Genomic DNA, 15,508 nt, shown 5'->3' on the forward strand with positions numbered 1-15,508 from the left:
GGCTACTAAAATGTCCTTTTTTGTTTGTTTGTTTTTTTTTTCCTACAAGTTGTTGGTCTCCTGCTGTGTCTGATTGAACATGAGCCTGTTTATTACAATCATGTGTCTGTGCGCATCACATGTGCATTGTACGTATGCATCTGTTCGTATGGTTTAACTGATGAGAGAGCATCACACCCCATTAACTGCTAAACAATCTTATTAAAGTCATTATCCTGGTCTAAGGCTCCTGTATTTTAGATATGCTTTAGAACATATAGGACATTGTGTAGAGCTGGAGGTCGACGCAATGTCTAAATACAGTGATGGCGTGCTGCCTCTCTTTGCTGAAGGTGACATAAATAACAGATTTCGGAGACTAGAAATAAACTAAAGTGACAGACAATATGGTGAAATGGCCCGTGAAACAGCAACATTTGCTTCACATCTCCTTTGGTTTTCAGAACGATTTCCAATTGTGCACTCTTTTCAAGCTATCGCACACCCTACAATGTGAAACCCAGATTCATTTGTTCATCCGCTGCCACCCCCCAATTAAATTGGACTCATTCTCACTGGACTACTTGGAAGCACCCGCTTTGTCTAAAGGTTGTAAGTACTCAGCAAGCCATTTACCTCATTAGATTTAAGCATGGGCTATTGATAAATGGAAGCTGCAGTGTATAAATGCATAGCAAAAAGCTCACAGCCTTTCGTCTAGTTCGTCTAACCTTACACCTCTGCATTTAAGAGCTCTGAATGAGGACAACTAAAAGGATTAACCTCCACAAACTACTTTATGTGAATCAATGCACCATGACCACCACAAAATACTTCTGTATGTCACTGATTAGTGACTGCATGACTTCCGATTAATGAACTAGAAGAATATTGATAAATATGGGGTCCAAATATCAGATATGACTTTGAGACTCTGAGATTCAATACATAATTTAAAGGGATACTTCACCCAAAAATGTACATTTTCTCATTTACTCACCCTCATGTCATTCCAAACCCATTTGATGCCAAACACAAGTTAAGATATTTTTAATTAAACCTGAGAGGTTTCTGTCTCTCCACTAAAAAGTATATGCATCCGTCTTGTGAAGATATATTTACTTAATGTAGTGAAGTGACGTGTGGCCAAGTATGGTGACCCATACTCAGAATTTGTGATCTGCATTTAACCCATTCAAGTGCACACACACAGTAGTGAACACACACAAATGCCGTGAACACACACCAGGAGCAGTGGGCTGCTATATTAGTGCAGCGCCCAGGGAGCAGTTGGGGGTTCGGAGCCATGCTCAAGGGTCCCACCTCAGTCGAGGTATTGACAGTGGAAGAAAGCACTGGTCATTCATTCTAAACATTAGCCCACGACTGCCCACTTAACATGAATCAATATAACTTTTTAACTTTTATTCAGATATGCATACATACAGCAAGCACATCACATATGGCAAAAACAAAATGGATTTATCTTACAATGCCTTTCTAATCTTGGACCAAACCAACACTAATCACAACTACAAAGTAAAAGTTCAAGGCAAACTTTGAAGGTTGGACTGGTAGCCTTGCCTACAACTTTTAAACAGTCTGAAGTCTGAATGTCAAATGAGACTTTGAATACTTTGTCAGTTTGAAGAGGTACCAGATGTTTGATGAGACGGAGGCCTTGTCATGTGGTTGTGAAGGTGTTCTAAACAGTTGCCAGACAGTCGCTAGGGTATTTCCAGTTTGTAGAAAACTGTAATAAATCAACATGCTTGTGATTTGAACAAGGACTGCATAACTGAAACAGAAAAAAAAATCTGCACAGTTGAACTGCAACTGACTCCTAAAAAAAGGTTATCCCTGCTACCATAACACAACATTATTTAAATAAATAAATAAATAAAACCCTGCTACGGTTATGTAAAGAGGCTGACAGCGACTGAGCCAGGATGTCTAACCTCTCAATGATCCAGTTGTCTTTGGTAGACATACTCATTTAACTAATAGATGAGCCGATGGGGATTCTTAGCAGGCAGAAAACTAATGGATTGTGCAAACGTTTGCTTGCGTACACTCTGTGCAGATGATTAAGATCAAATAAAGCATCTCTCATGACACAATCAGATGATTATGTTTGCTCAACAATGACCTGTGTAGGAATATGTCTCTACCTCACAGTTAGAGCTCATGCATAAAGATTGGAGAAGCAATGTGATGGAAATCCCATCAGTGAGGACAAACAAAATGTTCCTGGAGTGCGGAAATGAGGCTGTCTTACAAAGGACATCAGCAGCTTTCCATCTCCATCAAAAGAGGTTAAATAATCAGCCGATGCTACTGAAGTGCGAAAACCTTTGTTTGACCTTTGGAGTGGGGTCAATGATGTTCACTGCACGTTCATATCTATAACCTGGTGTTGTATTTGAACACGCTTGGTTCGGAGGGAGCACATGCTTCTTCTGACATGATTTGAGCAATTACTTTAAAAACACTGGGAATAACATAACAGTGAAATGTGTGATTTCTGCGCTGCTAGCGACACAAACTGGAATTTCAATCTGTTTATTTGAGCGAATCAACTGGGGTGGACATAACACTAACTCAACCATGGCAGGTTGGGGGATGGGCATTGGAAATGTGTTTGTGCAATTATGGTTGATGGGATTATTGAACCACATCGATTTGTACTTCACTGGATATGATGAATTGTTGAAATATCTTTAGGGTGTAACATGAAATTTTGGTAACACTTTAGTTCAGGGACCAACTCTCACAACTACTTAGTTGCTTATTAGCATGCAAATTACTAACATATTGCCTGTTTATTAGTACTTTTTAATGTCATGAGCATATTTTAGATTCCTTAACCTTATCCCATACCTAAAATTAACCTTATCCCATACGGGGCGGCAGTGGCTCAGTGGTTCATGTAGGTTGTCTACAAACCGGAAGGTTGGTGGTTCGATCCCCGGCTCCACCTGACCAAGTGTCGAGGTGTCCTTGAGCAAGACACCTAACCCCAGCTGCTCCCGACGAGCTGGATGGCGCCTTGAATGGCAGACACCGCAGTCGGTGTGTGAATGTGTGTGTGAATGGGTGAATGTGAGGCAAATTGTAAAGCGCTTTGGATGGCCATGTGGTCTGTTGAAAGCGCTATATAAATGCAGTCCATTTACCATTTACCATACCTTTCTTTGCCTGAATATTTGACCAAAACACAGGTAAAAAAAAACTAAAACAAAAAAAAAGACAGACAGACAGGGGAAGTTGAAGAAAGGAGAAAGGTCTCGGGTTGACAGCAAATGTGTGAATGAGTGGCACTTGTCACCACTCAGGCTCTTTCATCTGTCACTGAGAAACAAAGACCTATGCACTGCTCTTTCAAAGGCCTCTGTCCCTGTCTGTCTGTCTCTGTGTAAGTAAATTGGAGCACCAGACAGTTTCTCCAAACCCACTGAATATTGGCTGGGTCCTGGCAGTGTGACAGAGTAGAATTATGCATGTAACAAAGGCCTAATCAATTATCTCTCAAGATCACAAAAAAAAAATAAAAATAAAATAATTAAACAAAAGGAATACTGTCTCTGATAAGGAGGCTGCTAATTTCTATTATATATATATATATATAATAATTACAACTTTCCAGTATTAGTTGGCAATATTAAACTGGGGGAAAAATTATGCCATGATATGACTAATGAATCATAGTAATGGAATAGGGAAATTATGTATAAAATATTCATGTCATAATGTCGATTTTTTTTTTTTTTTATAGTTGACAAACAAAAGGCATTTAATCTCCTCTGTGAACACGCCAGTTATGTCAGTTGAAATGTATATTAAAGGAATAGTTCACCCAAAATTGACTTTTAACTGTTTGGTTCTTTAAAATTCTTCAAAATATCCTTTTTTTTTTTGTGTGCGTTCAACATAACAAAGGAAATTATACAGGTTTATAACAATATGAGAGTAAGTAAATGATGACAACATTTTAATTTTTGGGTGAACTATTCCTTTAATGAGTTGCCTCAGAGCTTAAAAAAATAATAATAATAAAAAAGATCTAAGCGAATGGTCTAAAGCACACGGCGCAATTGCTCTTAGGGCTTGTCTTAATCCACTGTTGCTAGTTTAAGGACGGGTTTATGGTCGGCTCGCGCTATGTATGATCCAAAAGGGTTATCCCTATTCTGTTAGTGAGTAATGGGTGTGTTTTGGGTGTAACATGCCATAAACAAATCAGAGTCTCATCTCCCATTCCCTTTAACCCTTTCATGCATGAATCATGATAACCTCAGTCAGGATTTTTTTTCGTATGTGTTTTTATTGCTCTTAGGGCATGAAAAACAAGAATTGATTTTTATTTTATTTTTTTACAAATTTTTCAAAGAGATCTTCAGATGTCCACTTGAGTGGACAGCATGCGGTTGGTTTAAACTGAAGATATACTGTATTAAATATAAGACAAGAATCAAACAGATAAAGTATGTGAATTTAACAAACTAATCAATGCAATTATATCAAATAATGTGAAAACTATAAAATATATGCAAAAAATATAAATGCAAAATATTGCAATGGCTTCATACAACTTCATACAAGTTGCACTTCGCGTATCTATGATATCAGAACATGAGGACGTGATTCCATCAGAATTTTCTACAGCCTGTCAAGGTACAACTGTGAAAACTCTGATTAATCACATGTCCACTGTAGTGGACGTCATGCATGCAATGGCTATATTTCAGCTACAATTCATAATTATAATGTGAATATTGTTTTTGAAATTTAAAACTTAAAAACTTAATATGCATTGACTTTTTCTACTGTAAATAAATGTATTTGTGTTTTTAGAATGTAATTTTCATTGACATCGAAAAAAGTCATGTGATTACATAATGTATGACACGTGTAATGCATTACTTTACTTGTTAGATCAAAAAGTAATCAGATTTTATAATGCATGTTATTGTAATGCATTTTTTTTTACTAATAACATCAAAAAGTAATCTGATTACGTAATGCATGTTACTTTTTTTTTTTTTTTTTTTTTATTCTTTAGCTTGGGTTAAACTAATTTTACTTTGTTGGATCAGCAGCTATGCTAATGATGTCTCTATTTTGTTTCTATGTTTTGCCACGGGATTTACATCCCGTGGTAACTAGGATTTACACAAGCTCCAGTCTGGATCCAGAACACCTGAGAAGAGATGATGCTGACCCTCAGAGGACCCCAGATGATGCAAACAGAACTAACAATTATTGCTACATGTGTGACTGCATCCTATAAATTACTATTAATTAACAATATTGATAGTTCATCATCTAGCTGACTACGTCTTGTATTATTATTATTATTATTTTTCTAAAATCCTGTCAAACGTGCACAAACTACTAGCTACTACTAAATATTGTAGAAACATAATTTTCTGTAAAGTTGCTTTGTAACGATTTGTATTGTAAAAAGCGCTATACAAATAAACTTGAATTGAATAAACTTGAATTGAAACTTTTAATGCGTTTCTTTACTCATAACATCAAAAAGTAATCTGATTACGTAATGCATGTTACTTGTAATGCGTTTCTTTACTCGTTACATCAAAAAGTATTCTGATTAGGTAATGCACATTACTTGTAGTTAATTACTTGATAGATCAAAAAGTAATCTGAATGGGTTATGCATGTTACTTGTAATGCGTTACCCCCAACACTGATCATTTCCGATGAGATTGAAAAAACTTATCGCTAGGTTTTCTCAGAGGAGGGCTATGATAGAAATGTGCATGTCCATCTTGAACATAATCATAATTATCAGCTAATAAGGGTAAATCTCCATACTCTGGTGCACTGGAGGGAGCATCTGAGTAGTTTTCTCTCAATCTAAAATCAAAACTTGGAAAATTTTACTGTGATATGACTCATTAGATATTGCTTTATGCTGCAATATTTTTTTACCTACAAGAGTCTCCTAGGATAGAAGGAATGGGTGGATATTCTGGAGCAACTTGGCATGTCTGACTGACCCTTGGCCATCTTGGTTTGGAGGGGGAAAAAATCGAAACACAAAGGCTTGCCACTTGGTTGCAATTTATAGGATGATGCACCAGGGTCCAATGAAGAGATTGATGTGCAACTTTGCCATAATAACCCGTGCAAATTCAAGAAAATGCTTTTTTAATAGATGTCCACTGTAGTGACCACTATGCGTGAAATGCCAATTGCGCTCGCACCACGGAGGATTCGCTATTTACATGCAAGCGAAAAAAAGGAACTCTACTCTAGTGAGGAAACGGATCTACTCGTGTGCGTAATTCTGATACATGCAAAGATGATCCATTATGACATGTAGGCATTTTAATATTTATGTACACACTTATAATCATTTACATTTTAATCATTTAATTTTTCATTCTTAAAAATATTTGTGTAATACTGTGCATCCCTGTGTGTGTGATTAACAAAGTGTACACATGTAGAGCACCCGCTCTTTATATAACAAAAAATATATATTTAGACCAAAGTTTTTGTTGGTCAATGTTGCAGTCTATTTCAATTGCCTCAAAATAGCAATGCACCAGCAATGTGCCTGAACACACCTCGTTTTCAGACCAGCACGCCCATGGGTGCACAAATGGCTTCAGATGCATTTGCTATTTAAACAACATTGCGCAGAACATGAAAATGACAACTGCGTTGGGCAGAAACTAGCAAAAAAGTAATGTGTATGATAGGGTCCTCTAACTCCCATTAACCCTTAATGCCTCTGTACAGAAGCTGCATTTTTCAGATCCTACCTTTACACATAGGCAGAGTTTTGTCCCATACAGGTTTCCCATCAGCCCCAATGATGCAGGTGAGAGTAGGTGGTCCTGCAATGGTGTAACCAGAATCACACTGGTAGGTCACAGTTGATCCCAGCTTGTAGTCCATTCCCAGTCTAGTTCCGTTCATTATGTTCCCTGGGTCGAAGCATGCTTCTCGTGGCTTTTCTGTAAAATAATAATAATAATAAATAAAGTTTTAAAATTGCACACATAATGTATGAATCTCATCATTTATTTCAATTCACAGATGCCCTGTTCTGTTTCTAACATAGTCCACATGTAATTTATGACAAAAAGACAAATGGATTTTGAATGTTTGCTTTGTCCATGGATGTCTCTGGGGAAGTGTCAGAATGTTGCAGACTGCAGTTATTGGTTTCAGCCTGTCTCTCTGTGAATCTTTAGTATAAACCTGCCTTAAACAAATGCCACCTTCCAGCATCCCCCAAAGTTCTCTAAACACGCCTGTCATTAAATGCTGATGTCGGTAATTTGATCACATGATTTTTAATTGATTGACAGCCCTTGTTCCTGTAATTCAACAAACTCTGAACAAAATTAATCAGATGTACAATCGTATCCTGCATTTGTCCCATGCAATCCATTCCCAGGGATGAGACAGGTAACAGACAGAAGGGAAAAGAGAAGTAGCATAAGAGGAAACAGTGAGATTGACAGTGAGTGTGAAGAGGGCACAGACAGTTGCCTGAGGGCATCATGCATTAAAGCAAACTATCACCAGGGGTGAGGCAGGTGAATGTGCTGGGGTAGCAGAAGATGGCCTCTGTCCTTCAGGCACCAGACAGAGGGAGAAGGACAGTTGGAGAAAGCTCCGGAGGTGGTGCTTGGAGAGGCTGCCAAACAACTTGACAGTTAAAAGCTATCTGCAAAGCTTTAGGGGCCTGAGAAAGTGGGAAGGAGGAGGGGAAGATTCTATCTGCAAAATTGCAAGTGTGCAACACAATCTTCCTCGTTTCTACAACAACAGAGGAACAGCGAGTGCACCTGGAGTGCACCACACAAACTAAAAGGAATAGGCCCAAAAATGAATATTCTGTCATCATTTGTAGCGCACATGCTGCCTTTGGGAGTTGGAAGCTAAATATTCAAACAAAATCTTCACAGTCCCACTCACCCTGACATGCATGTCCGTCATAAGATTGATTGCCCACTTTCCCTGCCACCATATATTAGGTTTATTAAATACTTGTTACCAGGCCCAAATGAGATGTGTTGACATTTTCCACTTTTTTATTTTATTTTATTTTTAATTCTGCTAAATGAAATGTAATGTGATCAAATGTGTCAAGATTACCAGCCACATTTTAAAGGGTACAGTTCACCCAAAACGTATTTATTTATTTAGTTAGTTCGTTAGTTAGCAAATAGCAAACAATTGTATTATCATTTTCAGATCTGAACTTGGGAACAGTTAAATAGACAACACCAGAGATTCATCAAGGAGAAAGTAACATTGCTTTGATGGCTCCTTCACCGAGCGTGCAGTTCTACTATTGAACTCGCAATATTAAACATCACAGGTCCACTGATATTGTTAGTCAGGGCTATTTTGTGCCTAAAATTATAATTATTTAGCTTTTCATAACAATCCTTATCATTGCACCCGCAAAGTAAATACATAAACTGATCATTTAAATCCATAGTGTATATTTAGTTATATTGCATTTCGTTAGAAATAATAGGGATTCACAATCATTGCTGAAATGTGCCAAACAAATGACTGTTATTTATTTATTTATTGTTGCTAATATTAGGGTGATGATATCTTGAGCTACAGGTGCCATGCATGGCCAGAAACAAACCGTATGTCTTGCAAATGAGCTAGACTTTCAAACTTTTTAAAAACAGTTTTAGAAGAAATTACACACTTCACCTTTAAGCAGTCAGTAGAAGAAATGCAATGAAACACCATCAATAATATAATCAATATTGCAAAATTGGGTATTCCACCCCGGATTTCATTCACTGCACTGAGACATGTTCCAATAGTCCCATCACCTGTGTGTTGTGATGGTGTTCTCTTATCAGTTTTCACTTAGGGGTGGCACGGTTCAACTTTTTCACAGTTCGGTTTGTTTCACGATTTTAGAGTCACGGTTTCGGTACAGTTCGGTATGTGATATGTTTATGGAAAAAACTATACTTTCTAATAAAAAAGAAGAAGAACATTTTATCCAACTAAAGCAACAGCACAAATAAATACAATAGAGTGAAGATACAACAATAAACAGTGATTATTCAATTTCTGTACCATAAAAACCTGAAAAAGTAATCAAATGTAAAACAGCATTGCATGTAGGAACTGTATAAATTAAAGATTATTATTTATTAAAGTTACAAAAGCTTTTAAATCAAGAGCAGTGAGTGATTTCTTTGTTGTTGCTGTTCGATTAATATAAAGACTGTCACTTTAAGAGAATGTACTGATCCAGTGCACTAATACAGTAGGCCTACGTTCAGCCCTATGTCTGCTGTAGGATACTTACCAAAACGGGCATTTTGATATAATTTTTTATCTGAATTTGTCCATTTAAAGACAATACTTCAGAGAGAGCTTAATACTTGCGCGCGATCTGAGGTGCGGGTCTGCGCGCTTTGGATGAGCGCATGCACAAATCTTCTCACTGCGCGCGCGAGCTCGCGTCCTTTGGCTCTTAAATGTTTAAACTGGCAAAGCTTAAATGAGTTTAGTTTAATCACATATCAACGTGTGCTATTCAGATCTCATCTGTGAGCGCTCTATCAGCACCCGGGTGATGGCGGAATAAATGACTGTTCATATTCCAGAATACAGCATTCACATTGAACAAAAGTGAATGATTTGTCCAGGGTGTTTTTTATTATTTTTTTTCTCTTTTTTTTCGCTGTTGTTGTAATGTCTGTGAATCCAGAATGCGCAGCATCAACAGAAACATACATTAGCTGAACCCTGTTGTTATTTATAGCAAACCATATTACAGATGTTTCGTCAGATTAAAGTTGAACTGCGATCCCAGCGCGTGCCGAACCGTGAGTGGTGAACCAAACGGTTCGTTTTTTTTTTTTAGCCAACCGTGCCATCCCTACTTTCACTGTGAAAATCAAACTCCCATGCGTCACTCAGTTTCCTGATAAAACGGGGCAAACCTAATGGCATGACATGAAAGTGAAATCCTTGTGGGATGTTGAGACTATCAACAGAGCAATTTAATACATTGGCAAGCAAACTTTTAAAATGTACTGGGTTCTAATGTGGAGCAAAGACTAAAAGTTGAAGTCAGAGTTCATCTACACTGTGCAATAGGCTGCCATTAAAATAATTACAATAAAAAATTCAACAATCCATGAACTGCACATTTACTCCATTATCATCATATAAAAAGTGCCGCTGGGAGTAGAAATTATTTCAGAGAGGTGCATAGCATGTTAGGGACAGTGCATTGTCATCATTGCATGCCCTGATTTTTGAAATACAAACTCACATTCTTTTTTTAAAGAGCATTTACAAAAAGCAAATTGGCAAAACCTGCTCTTCTCATGGGGAATAGTGCCAGACATTCACTGTGAAAGGTTAATAGCATTGTTTTGAAAACTAACTAGCTAGTCACAACTGTTCCATGAACATGGTCACATCTCAGTCGAATTTGAACCACACTGGTTCAACAGTATAGGGCCATTGTTAACAAGGTCACATGCTTGTGGTGGAGTAATAACTTCTGCTAATTAACTGATTTAAGATCCCTGAGATGCTACTATATTAAACTTGCTTCCTGATGACCACTTCACTGTTTTTTGTTCCCTGTTATTTTGCTGTAATTGATGTTTGATTCATTGCAGGATCTCTCTTACATCATACTCTTATGTTCCCTTGTGTATTTATTCACATATAAAAATGTCCTGACTGTTGATATGCTAAAATATTCAGATAGAAATGTATATTTAAGTGGAATGAAAGATACAAAATGTACTGCATGTTAGCTTGCAACCATTTGCTGGTTAACAATGCTATTGGGAAATACACCCCAGTACAGATGCCATACTTCCAATAGCACAACTAAATCCAAAATCTGATGGTAATTTTTAAAAACACCATGAAATTTCTATACGAACATTCAGTACAGTAGTTGAACATATATACGGAATTTGGGACAAGATGTATTGACTGCATTTATTTATTTATCCAAAATCCTTGGTTTTACCTTAAAATTTACTTTCTATCTGTGATTAAATATCTGCTACTTGTTATTGTTATTCAGGGGGCATTCTCATAGAGACCATTTTACTGGACCAAATTTTGGATGAGTCCCTGAGAGCCCCTGAGAGCTAGACAAGTCATCAATCTTTTTTGTTAAATTTCCTTGAACAGAAAGAATTATGTAGAAGTCAAATTTATGAATAGGCCAGCATACTTATCTAATCTAATAGACACGAAGGCACAAAGAGCTCCAAATGGAATTCAGTGGGGTCTTCAAATATAAAAATCTCATATATATATATATATATATAAATCCAGTGGGTGATTTTAAGGTGTCAGAGCTCCCTCAGCCTCATCTTCTTAGGGTGGGGAGAAAATAGCTGCAGAACTCTATAGAGTGCATATCTGATCATCAGGGTCAGTGGTTAATGGGTGTTACAGTATTGATGGAATCTTACTTGAATTTGTAAGTTACAAAAGGGCTGCTCGACATTAGCTATTGTCATGGTGTACCTTATTCCATCCAAGACACAGTTCTTATATAATTCAGATATTTTACCAGCCTTAAAAGTCCACATAAAAGACAGAAAGAAAGAGAAAAAAAATCCATATTTACTAATTTAAGAGGAAAGCAAATTTAATTACTGAAGGGTGCATCAGCTTTAACTGACAGCAGTCAAAACTATCTGATGTTCCTACAAAGAACAAGCTTTTATAGCCAATATAATTCAGTAGCCCCTCACTGCAGAACACCATATTTAAATTATAAAAATATTAATAATGACGAAAAAACAACAACAACAACATAATGATAAGGAGAATTCAAGGATAATGTGTTTGAATGACAAAATAAAAAACAAAATCTGTCCTCAGCGCCACTAAAAGTTTAATTTGACTTGTGACCTGGACATGTTTTCATGACACTCGCCCTGAAACACAATCTGAAAGTGAACACTGACCCAGGGGTTTTGCTTCACTTGTTTACCAAGCCCTCCCCTCAAGAGAACAAACCATACAACTGCAAGGTGAATCCTGCCTTTATATTCGATGGCAAAACCAGACATCCCCAGGGAGGCATCACTGCGGAAGGCCAGAAAAAGGCTGTTTCCACTGCTCTCGATGCGCTCAGGAACCTGGTTCCCCTGCAGACTGATGATTAGGGGTCCGTTGGAGTCTTCACCCTCGTAGATATGGAGGAAGTCATAGCTGGGCTCCATGTTAAAACTGCACAACAAATGGGAGAAAGAATTAAGGATTCCTAGATATTTAGTTAATATATATGATAATTTATATATATAAATCTGACAACACCCTTTCAAATACAAGCATATGTGAAGTTTTGGATGTTGGTCTTGAGCATTGAATGGTCTTGTGCAGGTGTCCAGGAAAGGTAATGTGCAAGGAGCTTAAGATGTTCAACCAATTCTTTGAATCATAATTGATTTTAATAAACAAAGATGTTCAACAAGCGTTCAACCCATACATCATTGCATAACCTGCTTCATCAGAAAGCCCACTAGTTTCCAGAAGTAAATCCTTCTTTCTAGTTTGTCCGTTTTGTAATTATAATGGAAGTCTTGGAAAGCCTGATTATTTCGGCTGGGTGAAACATAAGCAATCAGAGTCATAATCATTCTAAAGATTCAAGTATGTGAGTTGATGATTGTGATTGTGCATTTGTGTGTGAGGGCTTAGATACATGACACTTATAATAAATTGCAGTGATTTGAATTCATAATATGTTTTGACACTGATGCATTTCCACCCCAAATTAAAGAAGAAGAACAAAAAAAAAAAAAAGGAAAAAAAATCAACTTCGGTTTGAAGTTTTCATCTTTTAAACCTGCTCTATGCAGTCTGGCTCCATTTTGAAGATTTGAGGGTACATTTGAGTATTCTGGGATAATAAAGCCCAACTTTTTTCTTCTTTTTCACAAAAAAACGGTCATAATGCAGAAATAATAGGTAATTTTCTACTCTGATTTTAGCTCTCTGATTTAAATGCTCAGTAACAATTCTTCAACACTTACTTCAGAGACCAATTCTCACTATTAACTATTATTTTGCTTATTAGCATGCATATTACTAGCATATTGGCTGTTAATGAATGCCTTATTCTGCATGACATATACTAGATCCCTTAATCCTACCCCATACATAAACTATTCATAATCAGAAAATTAGGAGTTTATTGAGGCGAAAGTCATTGTTAATACTTTGTTAATAGTGAGAATTGGGCCTTAAAATAAAGTGTAACCAAAAGTTTAATGTGTGTTTCCTGTTTAATGGACTTGTCTACTTTTACACTTCAATGTAAACAGGTGTATCTATTGAAAAGGAACTGTCCCAGTTACAGCTTTTGTACCTTTATTTCTGAGAGTGTGTAATAATTATATCATATGCAAATGAATATGTTCTCAAGATAAATGTGTTTAAATACACTTCACATTTATAGAAACTTGAGTTAAAAAAAAAATCTGTTGTGAATAAAGAATATCCCTGTAAAAGATGTTACACCCATTCGGATGGCAGACGAGTCATTAGATGACGCTATATGAGCATGTTACCTTTTGAAGATTAAAGCGATGACAAAGTCAGGGTTGGCTTTTATTCGCCAGTCACACTCTTTTCCTGGTGGGTAGGGTTGGGGATAGTTGGGTGATAGAATTACCCCAGCAGGTCCGGTCACATTGCCCCCGCAGGTAGCTGTCATAACAAGGAGAGTGAGGATGAGAGATTATTTATTGTGATCCTTCAACACAGCAAAAATGGATGATTACTCTGAGCTCATTATCTGTTAAATAATAAATTATTTTTTGGAGATCAAACCTTTCATTACCTAAACTTACCGAATCCATCATATTTTCACTAGAGGTAGGTAGTAATGAAGTAGATTTACTCTGTTACATTTACTTGAGTAAATCTTTTGGAAACATTGATTTAGAGGTGGGAACTTTAAAGTACTTTTTTACATATATTTTATATATATATATATATATATCACAGTCTACTTTTTTTTTATTCTTAGTCAAGTAACTATTTTTTACTTCTTTGAGTATTTATTTCTATAAGTACTTGTACTTTTACCTGAGAACAGTTTTTGATTTCTGATTTTCATATATTAACGGAATGAATGAATAGATTTTTTTTTTTTTTTAAAGAAATAAATACTTTTATTCAGCAAGGATGCATTAAATTGACCGAAAGTTACAGTAAAATTGATAATGTCGCACAATAGTTCTATTTTAAATAAATACTGTTCTTTTGAACTTTCTGTTAATTAAAAAATACTTATAAACAGAATACAATTATTTCTGAAGAATCATGTGACATTGAAGACTGAAGCAATGATGCTAATGCTATAGCAGGACAACTACATCCCACAACATTAAATGATAATAATCAGTAAATGAAACTAGACTAATTGTAAAGGATATCAGGCAGGACTTTATTACCCAAACATCTAAGCATCTAAGAGAATTGTGGAAGTGATCTGGCTACATTGATTGAAAAAAAAAAAAAATAAAAAAAAAAATAAATAATATATATATATATATATATATATATATATATATATATATATATATATATATATATATAACATGAGCCAAATTCCTCAGGAAGGCAACCGGAGGTCATAAATCAGTCCTAGTACCACAAGCCAGAAACAAGTTAATCAACCAACCAACTCTTTCACAGAACAGCTTTCAACATTAACACCACTAGAACAATTAATGACAATTTCAATTCGGAGAAGAGATTGTCAAATTTGGGGCAAGTAATTGAGATGCAACGCCGGACATCACATGTAAACCCATGAGAGTACTACACAAGACCCTTGGATTGACTTCCCCCACCTAGCAGAACCAGACTGAAACTCCTAAGGGGGCCTTTGAACCTCTGGTCTCCACAGAAATCTTTGTGAGATAATGGCACAGAAAACTGTCTTTTCTACATATATATGGACCACAATGAACTCTTAGACTTATAAATGAATATCAGTCCATCGCTTCACTCCATATTCATTTATATGTAACCCACACATTTGACTATCATGTTATAATCACTTATTGTGTTTGTCTTTTATTAACTATTGGATTGCTTAAGGATACATATTCATGTTTAGTGTGTACGTGTTCGAATCTGTTAGCTTGAAACAGTCATGACCATCAGTTATTTGTCAAATATATATTCTTGTTATATGAATCATGTTCAAAATTAGACCCTGCAAGAGCGGGAAAATTCGGACCACATGCTTGATAAGACAACATATGATTTATGATACCCCCGAGCCAAGACAATATCTCATTGGTCAAGACAACATTTGAGGTGTGGCCAACAGGACAGTTTAAATACTTAGGACACCATGAAATCTGGCTTTTAGTTTTAGCTTTGCTTTTGCTATCAGTCATGCCAGCTTTTAGTATGCTTTTAGTTTGCTTTTAGCTTTTAGCTTGTAGCTTTGCTTCCTAGCTTTAGCTTTTAGCCATGCTTTCAGTCATCACTGTTA

General features: G+C 36.3%; 1 protein-coding gene across 1 annotated transcript in view; it reads right to left on the minus strand.

The window, feature by feature from the left end:
* LOC132110975 (CUB and sushi domain-containing protein 1-like) overlaps positions 1 to 15,508 on the minus strand; it is a 648,917-nt gene that overhangs the window by 107,049 nt on the left and 526,360 nt on the right. The window contains exons 28-30 of the mRNA XM_059518126.1: positions 13,566 to 13,704; positions 12,035 to 12,222; positions 6,774 to 6,968 (exon numbers count right to left, since the gene is read on the minus strand). Coding sequence (XP_059374109.1) covers positions 6,774 to 6,968; positions 12,035 to 12,222; positions 13,566 to 13,704 — 522 coding nt within the window. The remainder of the gene's footprint in view (positions 1 to 6,773; positions 6,969 to 12,034; positions 12,223 to 13,565; positions 13,705 to 15,508) is intronic.

Source organism: Carassius carassius, chromosome 30 (assembly GCF_963082965.1).
Source record: "Carassius carassius chromosome 30, fCarCar2.1, whole genome shotgun sequence".
Taxonomy (NCBI): Eukaryota; Metazoa; Chordata; class Actinopteri; order Cypriniformes; family Cyprinidae; genus Carassius; species Carassius carassius.